The sequence below is a fragment of the Erpetoichthys calabaricus genome, chromosome 16, assembly GCF_900747795.2.
Source record: "Erpetoichthys calabaricus chromosome 16, fErpCal1.3, whole genome shotgun sequence".
In the NCBI taxonomy this organism is placed as follows: Eukaryota; Metazoa; Chordata; class Cladistia; order Polypteriformes; family Polypteridae; genus Erpetoichthys; species Erpetoichthys calabaricus.
In genome coordinates this window covers 59,918,363-59,936,023 of record NC_041409.2, presented here as the reverse complement: position 1 = coordinate 59,936,023, position 17,661 = coordinate 59,918,363, and the positions used below count along the sequence as shown (strand labels likewise).

The window sequence follows — 17,661 nt, the reverse complement described above, 5'->3', positions numbered from 1 at the left end:
GGTATAACGTTAGTGTTACCTTACTTGGAGCTCTAAGGTCACAGGGTGTTCATGTGGAATTTCTGACTTGGAAACTCATATTTACAGTCTGTCTAATAACACGTGAGCACACCATCAGCACTGCAGATGTCATCATGTTTGGGGCTTCTCTCTCACCTAGTCCCATCATGCCCTGCTCCTGCCCTTGATCTAGAACACACCTTGACTCTTCACACAGTCAGTGTTCAGTCTCTCACAATTTGACATTCCACCATGACTCCTCCCACTTTTGTACACCAGCCCACAGAAGATAACACATACTGTGCAAGCAACGTCACTTTGTAAACCATACCCTCACAAAGGCACCACCACCTCCTAATCCTGGACTGGGTTGGCATCTGAGGCAGCCTAACTAGAAGGGCCACTATTGTCCAATTGTTCTTGAATCTCTAACTTCCTTCTCAATTGTTCTTCACTCTCACCTAAATTAGATCTTTTGTTTTATTTCTCTGTTGTGTTGTTTAATATAAAAACACATCAAGAACCATAAGGGCCCACAGCAGACTTGTATGCGCCATGTATTTCCTAAAAAAAGTGTTGCAGCACAACTAACTCTCCCTGTCTAGTCATTCAAAACCTACGTAGTCACACTGCCTCAAGGCATTCTGGGTGGAGACTCCCTCATAATCACAGCAGCAATTAGCCCCCCTCCCCCCAACCCTTCTCTCACAGCTACTGCAGTTTTCCTGTCTGTCTTACCTTGAAGAAGCAGATGTATGTTGTCAATATCCACTGGGATCTGCCCTTCTTCCACCACAAAGTCACCAGGAACACCTTCATTAGCCATCACGGCCAAGACTGGTCAGAACATCCAGCAACACCTGCAAGACAAAAAAAGAGAAAGGCGGGAATGAGAAAAACTTTAAAAGAAATACAACCTCCCTCAGGTTACAGCTCTGCTTTCCAAACAGGCCCTGTGATCCTCTCCCCACCCTGAGTGAGCACACACCCTTCTAAGTGGAGAGCAGCTTTTAAAAGAGCGGGAGAGTGAAAACAGATAAGTTCATCTCCAAGCTGAAGCTGCCAGCACTCACAGTCTAGCAGAAATAATCTGTGTCCGACCTCTTAACATGGCCGGCACTTTCAGTATCACTTTCATCTGTCCTGGCTTCTGCATAACTGGAATTTCACACACTCTCTCTAGACAAAGAGAAACTATGGATAAGTAAAGAAGAAGGGACTTTCCTTTTCACAAATTGTCCTAATAAATACCCCACCACAGCCACAGTCTCATCTCAGTCCATCTAATGACCCTAACTTTGTCCCAAAGTGTCCTACCAGCTCAGGCACAGCCACTCATTGTGACCCAGAGTCACATATTAGACTAGACACTAAGTACTCTTGAGGGACTTCTGAGCTGATTACCAATGTAAATATAAGAAATAAGAAATTAAAAAAAAGAAAGATGACTATTCAGTCCATCAAGCTTGTTGTTTAGCTAATAGCTATGCTGTCCCAATATCTCACTCATACACCTTTTAAAGGTTATCAAAGTTTCTGCTTCAACTCCATGTCTCAGTAATTCTTCCAGAGTCAGACAACTGTTTGTGTAAAGAGGCAATGCCTGGCTTCAGTCCTAAATGCACATCTCCTTAATGTCCACTGGTGTCCTCAAGTACATGATTCACCATTAAGGTAGGATGAAATTACATTTTTATTGGCTAACTAAATAGATTACAAATGCAAGCTTTCGAGGCAGCCAAGGCCCCTTCATCAGGCAATGTGTAACAAAGAAACTGAAAAATACTTTAGATTATATATTGGGACACACAGTACAACACTCCACTGCTATCACCATTAAGGTGGAAGAATTCTGCTGGATCTGCTTTATTAATGCCTTTGAGGATTTTAAAGGCCTGGATGAGGTCCTCATACAAAATTAAACAGGTTAAATTCTCGGAGTCTGTCAGCAGAACATGTCCTTAAGTTCTGGGATGCACTTGGTTACTCTACTCTGCATGGCTTCAAGTGCTGCTAGGTCTTTCTTGTAGCATGGTGACGGGAATTACACGTAAGACTCCAGATGTGGCCCACTACTGCATTATATGATCTGAGCATAACGTCACTTAAACTCCTCCCAGTTCGTCCAATAATTACCAGTGTTGATGACTCCCATTATGTTTCCTACTCAATTACTAATTCAGTTACCTCTCAAATAAAATTGTGGCTCTTAGTTTGTCAATGACTTACCTTTTGGTTCGGCCAAAAACTCCCAGTATATTAGAGATCCTCCTCTTATTTAACTAACATAACTCTTGGTTAGGCTCTCTGCCTTTTCACAGTCCTACGGTTAGGTCCATAAGTATCTGGACAGTGACACAATTTTCAAAATTTTGGCTCTACATACCACCACAATGGATTTGAAATGAAGAAATAATTACATGACTGAAGTGTAGGCTTTCAGTATTAATTCAAAGGGTTTAACAGAAGTATCATATGAGCCATTTAGAAAAGACAGCCATTTTTTATACATGACCCCACATTTTCGGGAGCTCAAACGTTTTTGGACAGACTAACATAATCATAATTATAATGATCATTTTCAATACTTGGTTAAATTCACTTTGCGGGCAATGACTGCCTGAAGTCTGGAACCCATGGCCTTCTCTAAGTGCTGAGCTTCCATCCTACTGATGCTTTACCATGCCTTAACTGCAGCTGTCTTCAGGTTCTGCTTGTTTGTTGGACTTTCTGCCTCCAATTGTGTCTTCAGCAAGTGAAATTCTTGTCCGATTGAGTTGAGGTCAGTTGATTGACTTGGTCTTTGAAGAAGATTCCACTTTTTTGCCTTGAAAAGCACTTGTTTTGCTTTTGCAGTATGTTTTGGACCATTGTCTGTCTGCACTATGAAGTGTCATCCTATCAGTTTTGCAGCATTTGTCTAAATCTGAGCAGACAGTATAGCCCCGTACACTTCAGAAATCATCCTGCAACCTTTGTCAGCAGTTATTTCATCAATAAATACCAGTTACCCACATCTATTAGCAGTCATGCATGCTCATGCCATAACACTGCTGCCACCATTTTTCACAAATGACGTGGTATGCTACAAATTTTGAGCTGTCCCTTCTCTTCTCCATACTCTTCTCTGTCCATCATTCTGGTACATATTGATCTTAATTTCATTTGTCCAAAGAAAACTTTTCTAAAACTGGACCTTTTTTAAATATTTTCTGGCAAAGTCTAATCTGTCCTTCCTATGATTGATGATTACCAGTGGTTTGCACCTTGTGGTATACCCTATGTCTTTACTTTCATGAAGTCTTCTCTTGATTGTAGACTTTGGCAATGATAGGCCTACCTCCCAGAGAGTGTTCTTAGTTTGGCTAAATGTTGTGAAGGGAATAATTCTGTGATCATCAGGCATAGTTGTCTTCCATGGTTGTCCAGGCCTTCTGGTGCTGCTGAGCTCATCAGTGTGTTCCTGCTTTTCCTGCTTTTGACCACTTCTGGTGTTTCTGCCATCTCTTAGATGGGCTTGGTTTGTTTTCTCAGCCTCATGGCCTGTTTTTACTTGCATGGACAGCTCTTTAGACCTCATATTGAGAGTTCACACTAGCCAGGTTTCCATCCAAGAAGTTTTTGCGAAAAATATTTAGTGCTTCAAATTTTTTTACCGATATAGCTGATGGAAATGCTAATTATCGATAAAATGTTGTACATGTCAACATAATATTTTTCCTTTTAACTTTAGCGCATAAATTCCATATCGATACTTCAGATGTCGCAAAAACTACATTGGAAACACTTTTTTTCGGAAAAAAGGGCTTTAACGCAAATAAATGTGTCACATTTTCATCACGTGCAATCAAAACGAGAATGGCGGAGCGGTTCGCATGGTCTAATGAAGAGAGTTTTTTTTGATTAAACGTCGTTATTTTGTATTAATTCAAATTTCAGTTTTAATTAAAAACCTTAAGGGAAGCAGGTTAATTCAGTTGTTATCGCACTGAGAAGGGATGTTGAAAGGTAGGCTCACCTGTACAGATCCGATGCTGCAAACACAGCTGCATCATGGGCACTTCCAGGAGTGCCAACGCAAATGTCTCGTATCATGCACCTGTCATCAACAAGGGCCTGGAGAACAATAGATGGCCACCCTTTGTGATTAATGTAATCGCGGTAGCCTTCCGTCGGGGGAAGAATAGGCACATGCGTGCCATCCAGCGCACCGTAAATCTGTGGCACAAGATGCACCAAGCAATTGCGGTATGCAATTTCATTGGCCTCCGCTACAGTCGGAAGTCTGATATAACGCCGCATTAATTTTTCTTTAATAGCGGTGCACACAGCATATACACATCGATGGACGGTAGTTTTACTAACCCCGAAAGTTTCTCCAACTACTCTATACTCGGCGCAGGTTACCAGCTTGTAAAGGGCGATGGCAATCCGCTTTTGGGTTGGAACCGGTGGTCGGTGGCAACCTGTGATGGGCGCAACATCAGGACTGATGAATCCACACAACATCTCAAACGTCGGCCGTGTCATTATAAAATGTTGCAGCCAGAGATTTTCTGTTAAGTGTCTCTCCACCACCTCCTCCCAGAAGGTCTTATTCCGTCGTCTCTCCCATACCCGTGGGTTTCGTCGCACTGGGGTACTTTCTTCGAGCTCTAGGGCTATCAGACAAGCAACTGCTTCATTCTGCTGTCGTGTTCGGATATTATGTACAATTCCAATTATTTGTGAAACTGAAATAACAGTAAGCTGGCAAATTTCAAAAAACTGTCTGAATAATCTCTCCATTTCTTTGTTTCTTTGTTTAGTGGAGGGGGTGTAACGTGGAAAACAAAAGGTAGATAATTTGCGACATACACAAAATTATGTATGGAAACGGCTCAAGGGCAGATTTTTTTCGCGATACAATAAAAGTTATGCGACAGTTCGTTTTGGGGGGGGGGGGGTGACGTCATCACGCACACCATTTTATCGATAAAAAGCCAGTTTGATGGAAACAGGCTGGAGACAGCAAATTTCGCACATTTTTTTAATGTATTTTCTGTTTGTCGATAACAAAACGTCGCAAAAAACTGGATGGAAACTTAGCTATTGACAGCTTTCAAATGCAAATTCTACACTCGGAATCAACTCTAGACCTTCTATCTGCTTACCAGTTATTGGAATAATGAGGGAACTGCTCCCACCTTGCTATGTTGGTCAAATGTCCAAATACTTTTGAGCCCCTGAAAATGGGAGGACCAGGTGAAAAAACGGCTGTCATTCCTAAATGGCTCATACAATGTTTTTGGTCAACCCTTTGAATTAAAGCTAAGTCTACACTTCAATTACATGATGATTGCTTTATTTCACTTTTCTCAATGTTTTTCCATGCAACTGTTTCCAGTTCATTTGATGATTCTAATAATGTTTCTGACACATTTCCCAATTCAAACAATTCTCACTGTTCTTCCACAAGCCTATTCCCAGTTTGCTCAGTAATTCGGGTCATTTTCCTGACCCTAGTTATCCAGTTCAGCCACCTTCCAACTAAAACATTGACTCCCACAGTGTCAAAGAGCAACTTTACAATTCAACAGTGATTCCCAGTATATCCCAAACTCTCCTTCTATTACATCTACTGGTTTCCAGTATGCTACCAAATACTCTCCAGGTCCAATAATAGATTCTTAATGCATTCTTGAAACTCTTTCCAGTTTAGCTCCTCACTCCCAGCCTGCCCTTTCAGTCACCTCCCAAGGTAAGCCACCGATTCCAGTGTCCTCCAGAAACTCTTCCTAGTTCAGACAACAGTTCCCAGTATGCCAGAGAGTCACTCGCCCTCACCGCTCATACACTTTACTCCTAAATCTGTCCCCTCCTCACCGACTGACTCACAAAGTATTTATAACACTCTTCTCTGATCATAACTTTATCTGACTGGCTCCACTCATGAAGTGTGTCTGCCATGCAAGGTGTCTGATGACATTCTGTTTCTCCAAGACCCCCTTAAAATCCAAAGTCCTGTGAGGGATTTTGAGAGGGTGGTAGGTCTGCTCACTGGCCTCTCATTGTCATCCTTCCTGTCGATTGCCACCTGGACATCTCAAGACTAACACTTCTGTGTTGACCTTAATGGTGACAGCTAAGAGGTGATAGTGTGCAGGAATAGGGCACTGCAGTGTGATAAGAACAACAGAGTAAAAGCATGTCATCCACCATTTAGGCAGCTGGGATTGCTGAATGAGTAAAAGGAAAGCCCACTTCTGGATGGCTGGAGACCTTTCAACTCATGTGTGCCTAGCCTGCTAGTCTATACAACTGCATAGTTGCTGTGAAGAGGATGAATCGAAGAAAACTGGACTGTAGTGAACCTGGTGGCAGAAAGAGGGCACTGTGCACATCATCAGTAAAACAAGAAGTGACCACAGTGAATATTACCTCTCTCTGTCTCTCTCTCTTTCTCTCACTCTCTGCCTGAGCCTTTGACCTTCCAGTTAGTATGTTATCTAAGTCATCCATTCCCCCCTCCCACAACTACTCCAATCAGCTGCTTCATAAACTATGGACACAGAGATGACCTCTGCAACTTTCCCAAAGTCAATTTCATAATGGCAATACAATACTCTGTTGAGAAGAAGATAAAGCAAATGCAAACATACACTTTATTTAATCTGCATCATTTACTATCTGTTACCATCAACATTAAAGTTGCTAGATTTGGGGGTGCACACTGTGAAGAAGAGAAGGACCTCCACAGAGTATATGACTGACTTCCACTCAGACACGTGAGCTTTCAAGATGTGAGGTCTCCTCCTGTGAAAGTCTAACATTCTCCGCTTGAGTGATCTCCTAGGGCAGCAGTTCTCAAACTGTGGGGCGCGAATGTTGCCATATGTGGCGTAATTTCGCTATTTGAAGGGAAATTTTAAACTTGTAGCGGTGTATCGGCAGCAAAAAATATAGGAATACATTTTATTAGGGTTTCAAAAAAACATTAGGGGGGCGCGATTAAAACTCTTATGAAAACTCGGGTCGCAAATACTTAAAGGTTGAGAAATGCTGTCCTAGGGCAGGGCACATGGGGGCATCCAGCTAGGGGTTTACTGCTGCGTGTGTCACCTCTCCTGGAAATGATGCGATTTCCTCAATGAATCCAACATTCTAAGCCAAAATGAATTTCTAAGAACTAGAGGAACTGCCAAACTTCCAAAGAGCACTGAATTCCACTTGGGACATATTAGCGTTCAAGGTGATGTGTGGCTTCCAGTGTGAACCAAACAAGCTTCTGGGGCACATGGTGTCCTCTAACATAACCTTCACTGGTATATGAATGTGCAAGGTAAATCTCAGTGGTGTGTGGGTGTGGTTCAACTCATGAACACATGAACTTGTAAAACATGAGGTGGTCTCCTGTGTGAGTCTACAATTCTGTGCACACTCAGACTCCATTAATGTATGTGGCACTCTCCAGCATGTATGAGCTTCCAGGGCATGAGGGGACTTCCTGGGTGAATCTAACATGCTAAACCCATTTAAGCTTTTGTGGCAAATGTGGGCATCATTGGTGCATGAATATATGGGAGCATGGGGGCCATCCAAAGTACATCTCCACACACACACATGTGACCTTCCATGAGCGTCTAACATTCTGAGTGCACTTCCTACTGGAGTGATACTACTGTGTGTGCCACCTCTCCAGAGCATGAGGTGACTTCTTGAATAAGTCTAACATTCTAAGCCAAAGCCAACATTCTTGAACCCAAAGGGATCTAAAATGCAGATAGCATTAATAAATCAACAACCTCCAGGGCATAAGGTGACTCCCTATATGAATATAATATTTTGAGTGCAAATATGATTCTTGAGAATAATGAGGGCCCCCTAGGGCGAATGTCACAGGTGTGCACAATGCAACTAAGGCACGCATGAGCTTCTAGTTCATGATGTGAATCCTTTTGAATGAACCTAACATACAGCACTAAGACAGGGGACCACCAAAGTGAACAGAATTATTTAACAAGATAAAGGTCATCTGCTAGGGAAGGCAATAATCTAACCCCCTTACACCTTAGGGTCATAAAGTGACCATGATGCTTTAAGCACAGCTGTCAGTCTCAAAGATACGTGTGTGTGATGTGACTTTCTTAGGGTCCACATTACTATATGGAGCATTCTAATGGCATATATTATGTTACTTACACAGAAAGAAGCTTTTCCAGACACAAAGATGATATTCTGTGTGAGTGTAACATTCCGAACTCTTAAGGGTTTGTAACACACAAGCGGACCTTCAAGTAAAAGCTGAGTGACTTACGTGGGGCATCATTCTGATACTCTGGAGGGTCTCAGAGAAATGAGAAAGCTGTCTGACTGGTTGGACCACCTGAGTATTTGAAGTACTGAGGTCCACCAAAAAATGTCTAGGATGCATTGAATACAAACTCACTAAAGAGAATTCTACAACTCGGGGATCTGTGACTTTCTGACTTGGCGTGACAGTCTAAGGCAAATAGGACTTCTAGGTTGACCAGACAACCTTACCTGTCTGATGATTTAAACTCAAAGAGGAGCCCCACTGGTGTGAGTGGTAACACTGCAGTGTGAGATGACCCCCGGGGTGAATGTAACATTCTAGTTTATATGAATTTCTGAAGCACAGGGGAAGTCATAGATCCCAGATTGACTTGACCTGCGAAATATTCTAGTGGGTTTAGATTGTTATTATGATGAAACTGGATGTAGTGCCTTTAAAAAGTATTCACCCCCTTGGAAATGCAATTACAGTATATATGACATTAAACCACAGTGGATTTCATTTGGCACTTCTGACACTGATCAACAGAAAAATACTCTTTAATGTCAAAGTGAATATAGAACTCTGCAAAGTGGTCTAAATTGATTACAACCATAAAACACAAAATTACTGATCACATAAGTTTGGAATCCTTCAAGTTAGCATTTAGTAGAGGCACCTTTGGCAGCCATGACAGCCTTGTATCTGTGTGCACAGCTTTGAACATCTGGACACTGCAGTTTTCCCCATTCTTCTGTTCAAAACTTCTCAAGCTCTCCCATATTGCATGGGGATCACGAGTGAGCAACCTTTTTCAAGTCCAGCCACAAATGCTCAGTCATACCATTCCATTTTCGGACTCCTCCACTCCAGGACATTTATATTGTTGTTTTGAAGCCATTCCTGAGTAGCTTTGGCTTGTTGTCTTACTGGAAGGTAAATCTTCTCCCAAGGTGCACGTTTCTTACAAACAGGACTAGGAGTTCCCTGCATTTTGCTGCATTAATTTTACCCTCACAGGCCTTTCAGAGACTGCTGCAGAGAAGCATCCCCACAGCCTGATGCTGCCACCACTATACTTCATGATTGGGATGGTAATGTGCACAGTGTTTGGCTCGTGTTTAGTCTCATGACCACAAAGCTCAATTTTGGTTTTATCACACCATAGAAAGGCCTTCTTGCTAACTCTGGAGTCTCTCATGTGCCTTCTGGCAAACTCAAGCCAAGATGTTTCTTGCACTTTTTTTTAGCAGTGGCTTTCTCTTTGCCACTCTCCTATAAAGCTGCAACTGGTAAAGTACTAATGCAGAGAAACTGTCTGCACATTCTCAATAATCTCATCACACCATAACTTGTGACTCCATCTGAGTTCTAATAGGTCTATTGGTGGTCCCTTCACTCATCGTCTTCTTGCACATTTAGTTTTTTGTATTTGCATTGCCATTCCATTTCTTCATGATTGATTTAACTGGACTCCAGTGGATATTCAGTGAATATTTTCTTGTCTCCATTCCCTGATTTATGTTTTTCATGGAGTTTCTTTTGTCTTCACTGTGTAGGCCAGCCCACCATACTGACTCAACACAAGCTGAACCTTCCAGATTAGATGCATTTATACTTCCATCAACAGAAAGCCTGGAGGTGAACTAATTCTGTCACTTCTAAAACCAACTGGCTGTACCACTGTTGATCTAGGGGTGTCATATTAAAAGTGGTTAAAATTTATGTGATTTATGTGAATTGTTTTATGTTTTATATTTGTAATGAATTTAGGCCACTTTGCAGAGATTTGCTTTCACTTTGACTATAAAGAGCCTTTATCTGTTAATCAGTGTCATAAAAGGGCAAATTAAATTCCCATTGATTTAATATTGTATAACAATAAAATGTGAAAACTTTCAAGGGGGAAGTGAATACTTTTTTATGGGCAAGCTATGAATCTCTAAATAATAAAAGAAAAGAAAGAGCAACATGACCCAAGTTAACTTGGAATTATAAATTGCAGAACAGAGTAACAGTAGAAACTCAGGATGATCAGCGTTGGCTGCCTGACCCTCCACGGCAGACGATCAGATGATTATCACAAGTTCCTCAAACCACTGTGTATGCAGTTAGAAACTAAGGACTAACTTCACAGATAAACCAAAGAGCCTGAATTGAAGGGCAAATCTATGCATAAAATGAAATCTCAAAACAGAAAACTCTAAAGGTCCATCTTCTAAGGTCACGAGCACTGGGGTCTGTCCGGGGAGTATGTGAAGGAAAGGAGAGTTTGTGCGCCAGTTCACTGCAGAACACACACACTACCCAGGTATACATTGAAAAACTTTGGAATTTGTCATGTGGTCAGAATATAGCTGGCATTGAGCATGGTGATAAGTCATAGCAGTGGGTAGAAGCATGTGAAGCCGTTGGAAGTCCACGCTTCCTCTGTGAGTGGGACAACAAAGCCAAGAGCTGACATTGGGTTCAGAAGGAATGGCAAGCTAGGAAAAAAGCTACAGCTTGGTGCCAGAAACATCAGACCAACCTTAGGGGTTCCAGATAAAGTGCTGCTACCATCGCTTCATATTAGGCTTGGTTTAATGAAGCAGACTGTCAAAGCCCTATGAAAAGATGGAGCCTGTCTGATGTGTTTGTGCCAAAGGTTTTCAGGTTTATCTGAATCTAAATCAACAGAGGGCATTTTTGAGGGTCCTGATATTAGAAAAATGATTTTGAAAGCATAGTTTGATGCTGTGATGAACGCCATTTATACTTTTTAAGTAACAATTGTAACGAGGCAAGTGATAAGGCAGTGTGAGTCCCAAAATAGTTGGGGTGCCATCCTGGTCAACCCCCTTTTAATTTGAACAAAAAAAGAAAAAACAACTTAACATGCGCATGATGGTGCTACAATAAACGCTCAGCCAAAAGACTCTTATTGCCCTCTAGTGGCATTCCTAGGTAGGGCTGGTCTGGAGTCGTTCCTGACAATCTGGCTGTCACATCCAAATTAGATGCCACCTTCTGGGAACATGTCACTTTTATATTGGTCAGACCAGAAGGGCTTCAATGGCGCCGTTAACCTCAATAAATGGTTTCCCAGTGTTGTGAGGGAAACAGGAAACAAGACTGTTAGTGACGGCGCCCCCTCTCATCCTGGGGTGGTACCACATATCTTAGGTGAACCAGGAAAGCAACCCTCTGACACACATACGGGACACAGCAATGATCCACACTATAAAGAAATTCGGAGTTAGGTTTAGAGAATTGGGTTGCAGCATAAGTCTCAAAGTTCACTTTTTGGATTCACATTTGGAATTTTTCTCTGAAAATCTCAAAGTGATGAATGAATAGCAGGGTCAAAGATTCCATCAGGATATCAAGAACATGGAACAAAGGTACCAGGGACGCTGGGATGTCAGTGTGATGGTGGAATACTGCTGTATGACTCATAGGGGACACACCAGGAAAAGTGTACACACGATGGTCCACCCAATGAAGTCTTGGATTAGAAATACTAAGAAGTGACAAAAATTAGAGAAGTTATATGTAAGTCAATGAATATGTATTGTTGTGATCTTCACCTATAAGTTTAAAAACATTACACTAAATATTTTAATGTTAAATTGTCTTTGACCAATATTGTATACATGAATAAATTGTGTAATTTGTTCAATTTTAGTTAAATTTCTTTTCAATTTTTTACTTAAATTTGACATGACGGAAACATTCTAATTATATTGTTTTAATGTGTTAATGACTGCAAATAATAATAACTATACACAATTAAAACCATTCTTTAGGAGTTTAATTTTGCAGACCAGTGTAATGGACCGATTTAGAGTCTCCAAGTCACATAGCCCAACGATGTTTGTGATGTGGTAGGGAAAACTGGATTAAATGTCAGAAAAACTACATAAAGACAAGGAGACAATGCAGACTCAACACAGACCAAGCTAGAGGATCAAAGTCAGACAGACCCATGACAGCTGTGCGGCCATAAGGCTAATTGTTGGGTCACCATGTCCAAGGTGCAGTCTAAAATGTGTAAAAGTAGTTTCGTTGTGTTACATAATGACAATAAAGTGCTTGACTTTGAACTTGGTTTTATATTCCACATGCCACCTAGAAGATGCAATCATCAGCACATACACCCATCCCCGTTTGCGGCCAGCTGTTTATGGCTAAAGTCTTTCTGAAACCTGCAAGATGGAAGGGTTAAGATCCCTCAGAAACTACAGCTTGTCTCTGTACCCATTCCTGTTCTAACATTTCCTTCCAGGAGCTAATTTCATTATCTGAAGGGTCAGCAGAGGGCAACCTAAATGGTTCACATTGTTGTTACACCAAACAAAAAAAATAATAATAATAAAAGAAACAAATCCAGGTACTCAATGTGAAGCTGATGGCATCAAGCCAGCGGGATTCATTAAAAGATTAGCTTGCTTCTGCTTTGCCGTGTTACAGACTTTATTATCCCGGAGTATTAATTAACCTGCCTGCTGAGGTACAGCACCACTTATTTCAGAGTTAATTGTTGCCTGCAATTTATCTCTGACAGCCCTCAATTACATCGTGATTGATTGGGAGCACCAGCACATCACCACCCCTCATGACTTTACCAATTTCTGACAGAAGTAACAACAATCATGCCGACCTTCCTCCTTTTGTGAGATGATAATGATTGTGACGTGATATTGTAAATGTGACAATTTCCATGAGCACTTCTTCATAGATATCTCTCTCTTGGTGCTATTCCAAATCGCAAACTCTGGGTCCTTAACACAACCCAAAGAAAGAACTCTGCCTCCTTGGCCGGCAACAGAAGTATGCCCAGTTTGGGACATTAAGGTCAGGTTGGGGAGCGCGTTATGTGCCACCACATGATGGAACAGCTCAGTATCCTGGTTGGTAACCTGCCAGGCAGACATGCGATCTAGTCCCACCCTCCGGAAATGACCCTCTATCTGCCGCAGCCAGGTGTTATGTGGGCACCCCTTTAGCCTGGTCCAGCCACTCGGATCCCCAACAATGAGGATCTTACGAGCCAGATCACCCTCAGGGAATTGCACCACATGTCCGTAGTGCCATAACTGATGCTCCCTCACAATGTAAGTAACGTGCCTCATTTGGGACTCCATGAGCAAACGCTCATTCGACACAAAGTCAAACCAACGGTACCCATGAATGTCACTGCCAAGTTAAGTAAACCTCTCGACAAGGCTATGCCCAAGAGGTCATTAAAGGCCTGGATGTTGTTTTTTTTATCCAGGACACTCACAAGCCCAGACACTCAGACTCCTCGCTCAGTCTCTCAAGAGCCCTGATCAAAGCCTCCACTAACTCCGTGAAGATTACAGCATCCTCAGCAAAGTCAAGATCAGTGAGTCTTTCTCCACCAACAGATGCCCCACAGTCACTGGACTCCACGACCTTGCCCAACACCCAGTCTACGCAAGCACTGAAAAGAGTAAGAGCAAGAAAACACTCCTGATGAAGCCCAAAATCAACTGGAAAAAATGCATAGGTTTAGGCTGCAATTAAACTGGGGGGTGGGGTGGGGTGGGTGTGATGTGACACTGGTCAGTCATTTGGGTTCCACTACTGAAGCTTTAAATGCAAGGGATTGGGCTTTGAGTAGCCAAGAGTCTGAATCTGGCACAATGTCGTCCTGGATGTGTGCAAGACCAGGAAGCTTTGGAATTGCACCAGTTTCTAATTTCATAATTTATATTGGTGAAACTTGTGAGCCTTCTGGTGAAGTAATATCTAGTATTATATTCCTTTGTGCTTTATAAAATGACTTTTGGTCAGGTCTAGAGTTGCACCAGACTGGCAGATGACAGGAAAAAGGTTCAGAAATCCATACTGCAAATGATAGTACAGTTACAAAAATGCTGCCGGACTGGCACACCCTGTATTGGCTGCAGGTGTCCTGCATGTGAATTCCTCAAGGGAACAAGAATTAAGAAATAAACTGTGGGGGACTGGCAAGGGGCCAGTGCATGGCCTCTGGGCTCACATGTGGTAACTTTGGAACAGGTGAGGCCTAACCGTCTAAACAGAGGAGAAGTCAGCCCTGAAGTTGTTTGCGGGCCTCCAGGAATAGCTACTGTATGTGCCATAAGCAAGATGGCCACACAGGAGATGTATACAACAGTGCTTCTGGCTTGGAGTTCAAATTTTGTTAACGGTGAAGTAAACTTTTTGAGTCATAAAGTGAGATGGTTAAAAGCTGACTAATGAGAGAAGCAGAGGTCTTAGTTTGTAGACAGAGCAATGGGAGACAAGAAGGCAGAAAGCTTGTGGTGGCATTGGGAGCATGGAACACGGAACAGCCAACCCAACAAGGTATTTAGGACAACAGCCTCCATTTGAAAGCATTATTTTTTAAAGTTTGTACTGTCTCTGTAATCTTTTCATTTAGAATTTTTGAATTTCGGAAAGGAGCAAGGGGTGTTTCCTTGTTTCAACACTAAACAAAAAGGGTTGGTCGCATACAACAGCAACATTTATTTATATAGCACATTTTCATACAAACAATGCAGTTTAAAGTAGCTCAAAGTGCTTCACAAGATGAAATAAAAGGGAAGTTAATATATATAACATAAACAAGATTACATATACAGTATGCAACAAAGAAAAAGATAAGGTCAGATGACCAGGAGGACAGAAGAAAGAAACAAAAAAATCTACAGGGATTCCAAGGCCCAAAGACCACCCAGCCCCCACTGGACATGAAGACTTGAATTAAGACAAAAGCTGTAATAATCTGGGATCAATCCCCAGGTAGCATTTTGTGAGGAAGAACATGAAGGAAAATGGCCTGGATATCCATCCATCCATTTTCCAACCCGCTATATTCCTAACTACAGGGTCATGGGGGTCTGCTGGAGCCAATCCCAGCCAACACAGGGCACAAGGCAGGAACCAACCCCGGGCAGGGTGCCAAACCACCGCAGGGCCTGGATATGGATTATGGAATTTCACTTGTTGCAGTTGGATGGGGCAGGGTGGCATTGTGGTTAGAACTGCTGCTTTGCATCCCTGGGACACTGGGTTCAACTGCAGACCAGGCCTGGTGAAAGCGACTTTGTATATTGTCCCTGTGTCAGGATGAGATTTCGTCCCACTTTAGGCATATGGATTGACTGACGTGAGTGTGTGCAGGAGTCTCCCCTGTGATGGACTAGCATTCTGTTCCAAGTTGCTCCTTGCCTTTCATCTTCTGCTGCTGGGACAGGCTCTGGCTTCAGGACCCGAAAGTTGGATTAAACATATTTAATAAAATGGATTGGTGAATGTCATACCAGGAGTCAGAATGAAAAGAATCGTCACTTTTGAAAAAGAAAACTCCAGGTAGTTTTAAAATGAGTGTTTCATTGTGTTCATTTATACTTTAACATCTTGTAAAGCATTTTGAGCTACATTGTTTGTATGAAAATGATCTATATCAATAAATGATGTTGTTGTAGTGTGTTGTCTGTCAGGTTGGTGAATCCAGCCACAAGGCAGAAAAGATTCAGCCAATCATAAACATCTCCAACAAAAACAAAGCAGTGAGCCACAACATCTATAACAGACCAATAAGACAAGACAGGGGGCAGGCTTAAGCATAGCTGTGTTATGTGATTGGCCAGAAGTATGGCAACACAGCTAAGTGGGCAGTCTTGAGATTCATAAAGCAATGAGAAGAGTCTTCTGGCACAGAAATATAAATACATATCCACATATGAGAATACACCAAACAGAATCATCAAAATCAGTGGATTGCATGAAGGAAAACACAACCAGACTGCAGGACAAAGGAACATGGTAACAGCAGGAAAATGTAAAAGAATACAAATTGGAAAAATGCAAAATCTATATGAAAAACTTAGAAACGCCAGATAGAAACAGCTGTTAAAACTTATCAAAGTGTGCAACTCGATTTAGAAAGCAAATGTCAAAGTAGAATGCTCCATTGCAAAATGTGAATATTGTTGACCAGTAATTAGAAAAATGTTTACGAGGATTAACTCCCAACTCCAGAACACAATGAAGTTAAAACTTATTAAAAAAGTATACATATTACAAGGTAAAATGTTATAATTTATTTATAGGAAAACTGAAAACCTCACAATTAATTTCCTTTACAAACTTAAAATCTTATCCCACCAAAATAAAAGTGACCCTCTGTAAAGTATTAACAACAAATAACAAAAAATGTTTCAACTTTAAAAAGAGAATCCTCTTCAAGTCAAAGAAATGGCATACAGGCATACAGGACTGACTCCCTCACTCCTGGAAAAGTGCAGAACAAAGGAATTCAACCCACCATGACCACCTGCATGCAAACTGATAATCCGCTCTGCAAAATAACAACACCCTTAAAAAAACTCTGACAAAGAATTGCCTAAATCCTTCCACAAGAAAAATAAAATAAAATTCTTTCATGAGTGCAAGGAATCTGGGCACATTCATACACAGATCTGCAGTCAGACATCCAGGGCCAAGTTAATCCAATATATTTTGGTTCATGATGGAGGAAGACAAATAAAAAAAACACTAATGTGCATATGAGAGAACTGGGATTTGAACCCAAGTCCCTGGAGCTAGAGGCACAATGCCATTATTCTGTCTGTTTAGGGGTCATGGGTTTACTGGGCCATTATTATCAGATACACGGAGTACATTGAAATTCTTACTTGCATGAGTTAATCGTGTACTCTAGCACCATGATTAGTGAGGAGTCCTGCCTTACCTCAAAACCTCTGTTCATCTTACCTGCAAAATCCTAGAGAATTATTTTTCTGTCTAACACACTTAATCCAAATTGGGGTCACATGGGAGGAAAACAGGAATACCCACATCAATAGCAGTAAGCATATGAATATATTTATGGGTATTTATTTGTATTTTTGCTGAGTTTCATATTAAACACCAGTAACAGCGCACTGCACGTTATACACTTGACTTGAGCATTCCTAGTTTTCATCCTCTTTCTTTCTCTGTATGTTTAGCATTCGTTTGCTCAGAGGTTGATGCGCTTGCTGCTTCCTGAGCAGCTCTTCTTTTCTCCACCCTAGCAGCCCACTTCTTCTCTTCTTCCATCGGCATCTTTTTGCATTAAAACTGATTAAGTCAGTGTTTGTGTTGTAATTACTTAGTATGTTTTCTTTAATTTGTTACTTAAGCTGGCACTTAAGTCTTCAATCTGCCTCAAGAATGATTTAAGATATGAAGAGGTAGGGGAAGTGACGGCAAAGGTGGTAGGGATGAGAACCCACTGCTGAGAGTTGATTCTACAATAAATAAAATAAAAAGAGGAATAACCTTGGAGGTCAATCATCACCCTGAAAGCGGATAGTAGACATCACGTAGTATATGTGTACCAAATTTCAGGTCAATAGGTCAAACAG

General features: G+C 41.5%; 1 protein-coding gene across 2 annotated transcripts in view; it reads right to left on the bottom strand.

The window, feature by feature from the left end:
* Positions 1 to 17,661, bottom strand: part of syne2b (spectrin repeat containing, nuclear envelope 2b) — a 524,337-nt gene that overhangs the window by 495,435 nt on the left and 11,241 nt on the right. For both annotated transcript variants that reach the window (XM_051919949.1, XM_051919950.1), the window contains exon 2: positions 739 to 860. In XM_051919949.1, coding sequence (XP_051775909.1) covers positions 739 to 826 — 88 coding nt within the window. In that variant the 5' untranslated portion in view covers positions 827 to 860. The remainder of the gene's footprint in view (positions 1 to 738; positions 861 to 17,661) is intronic.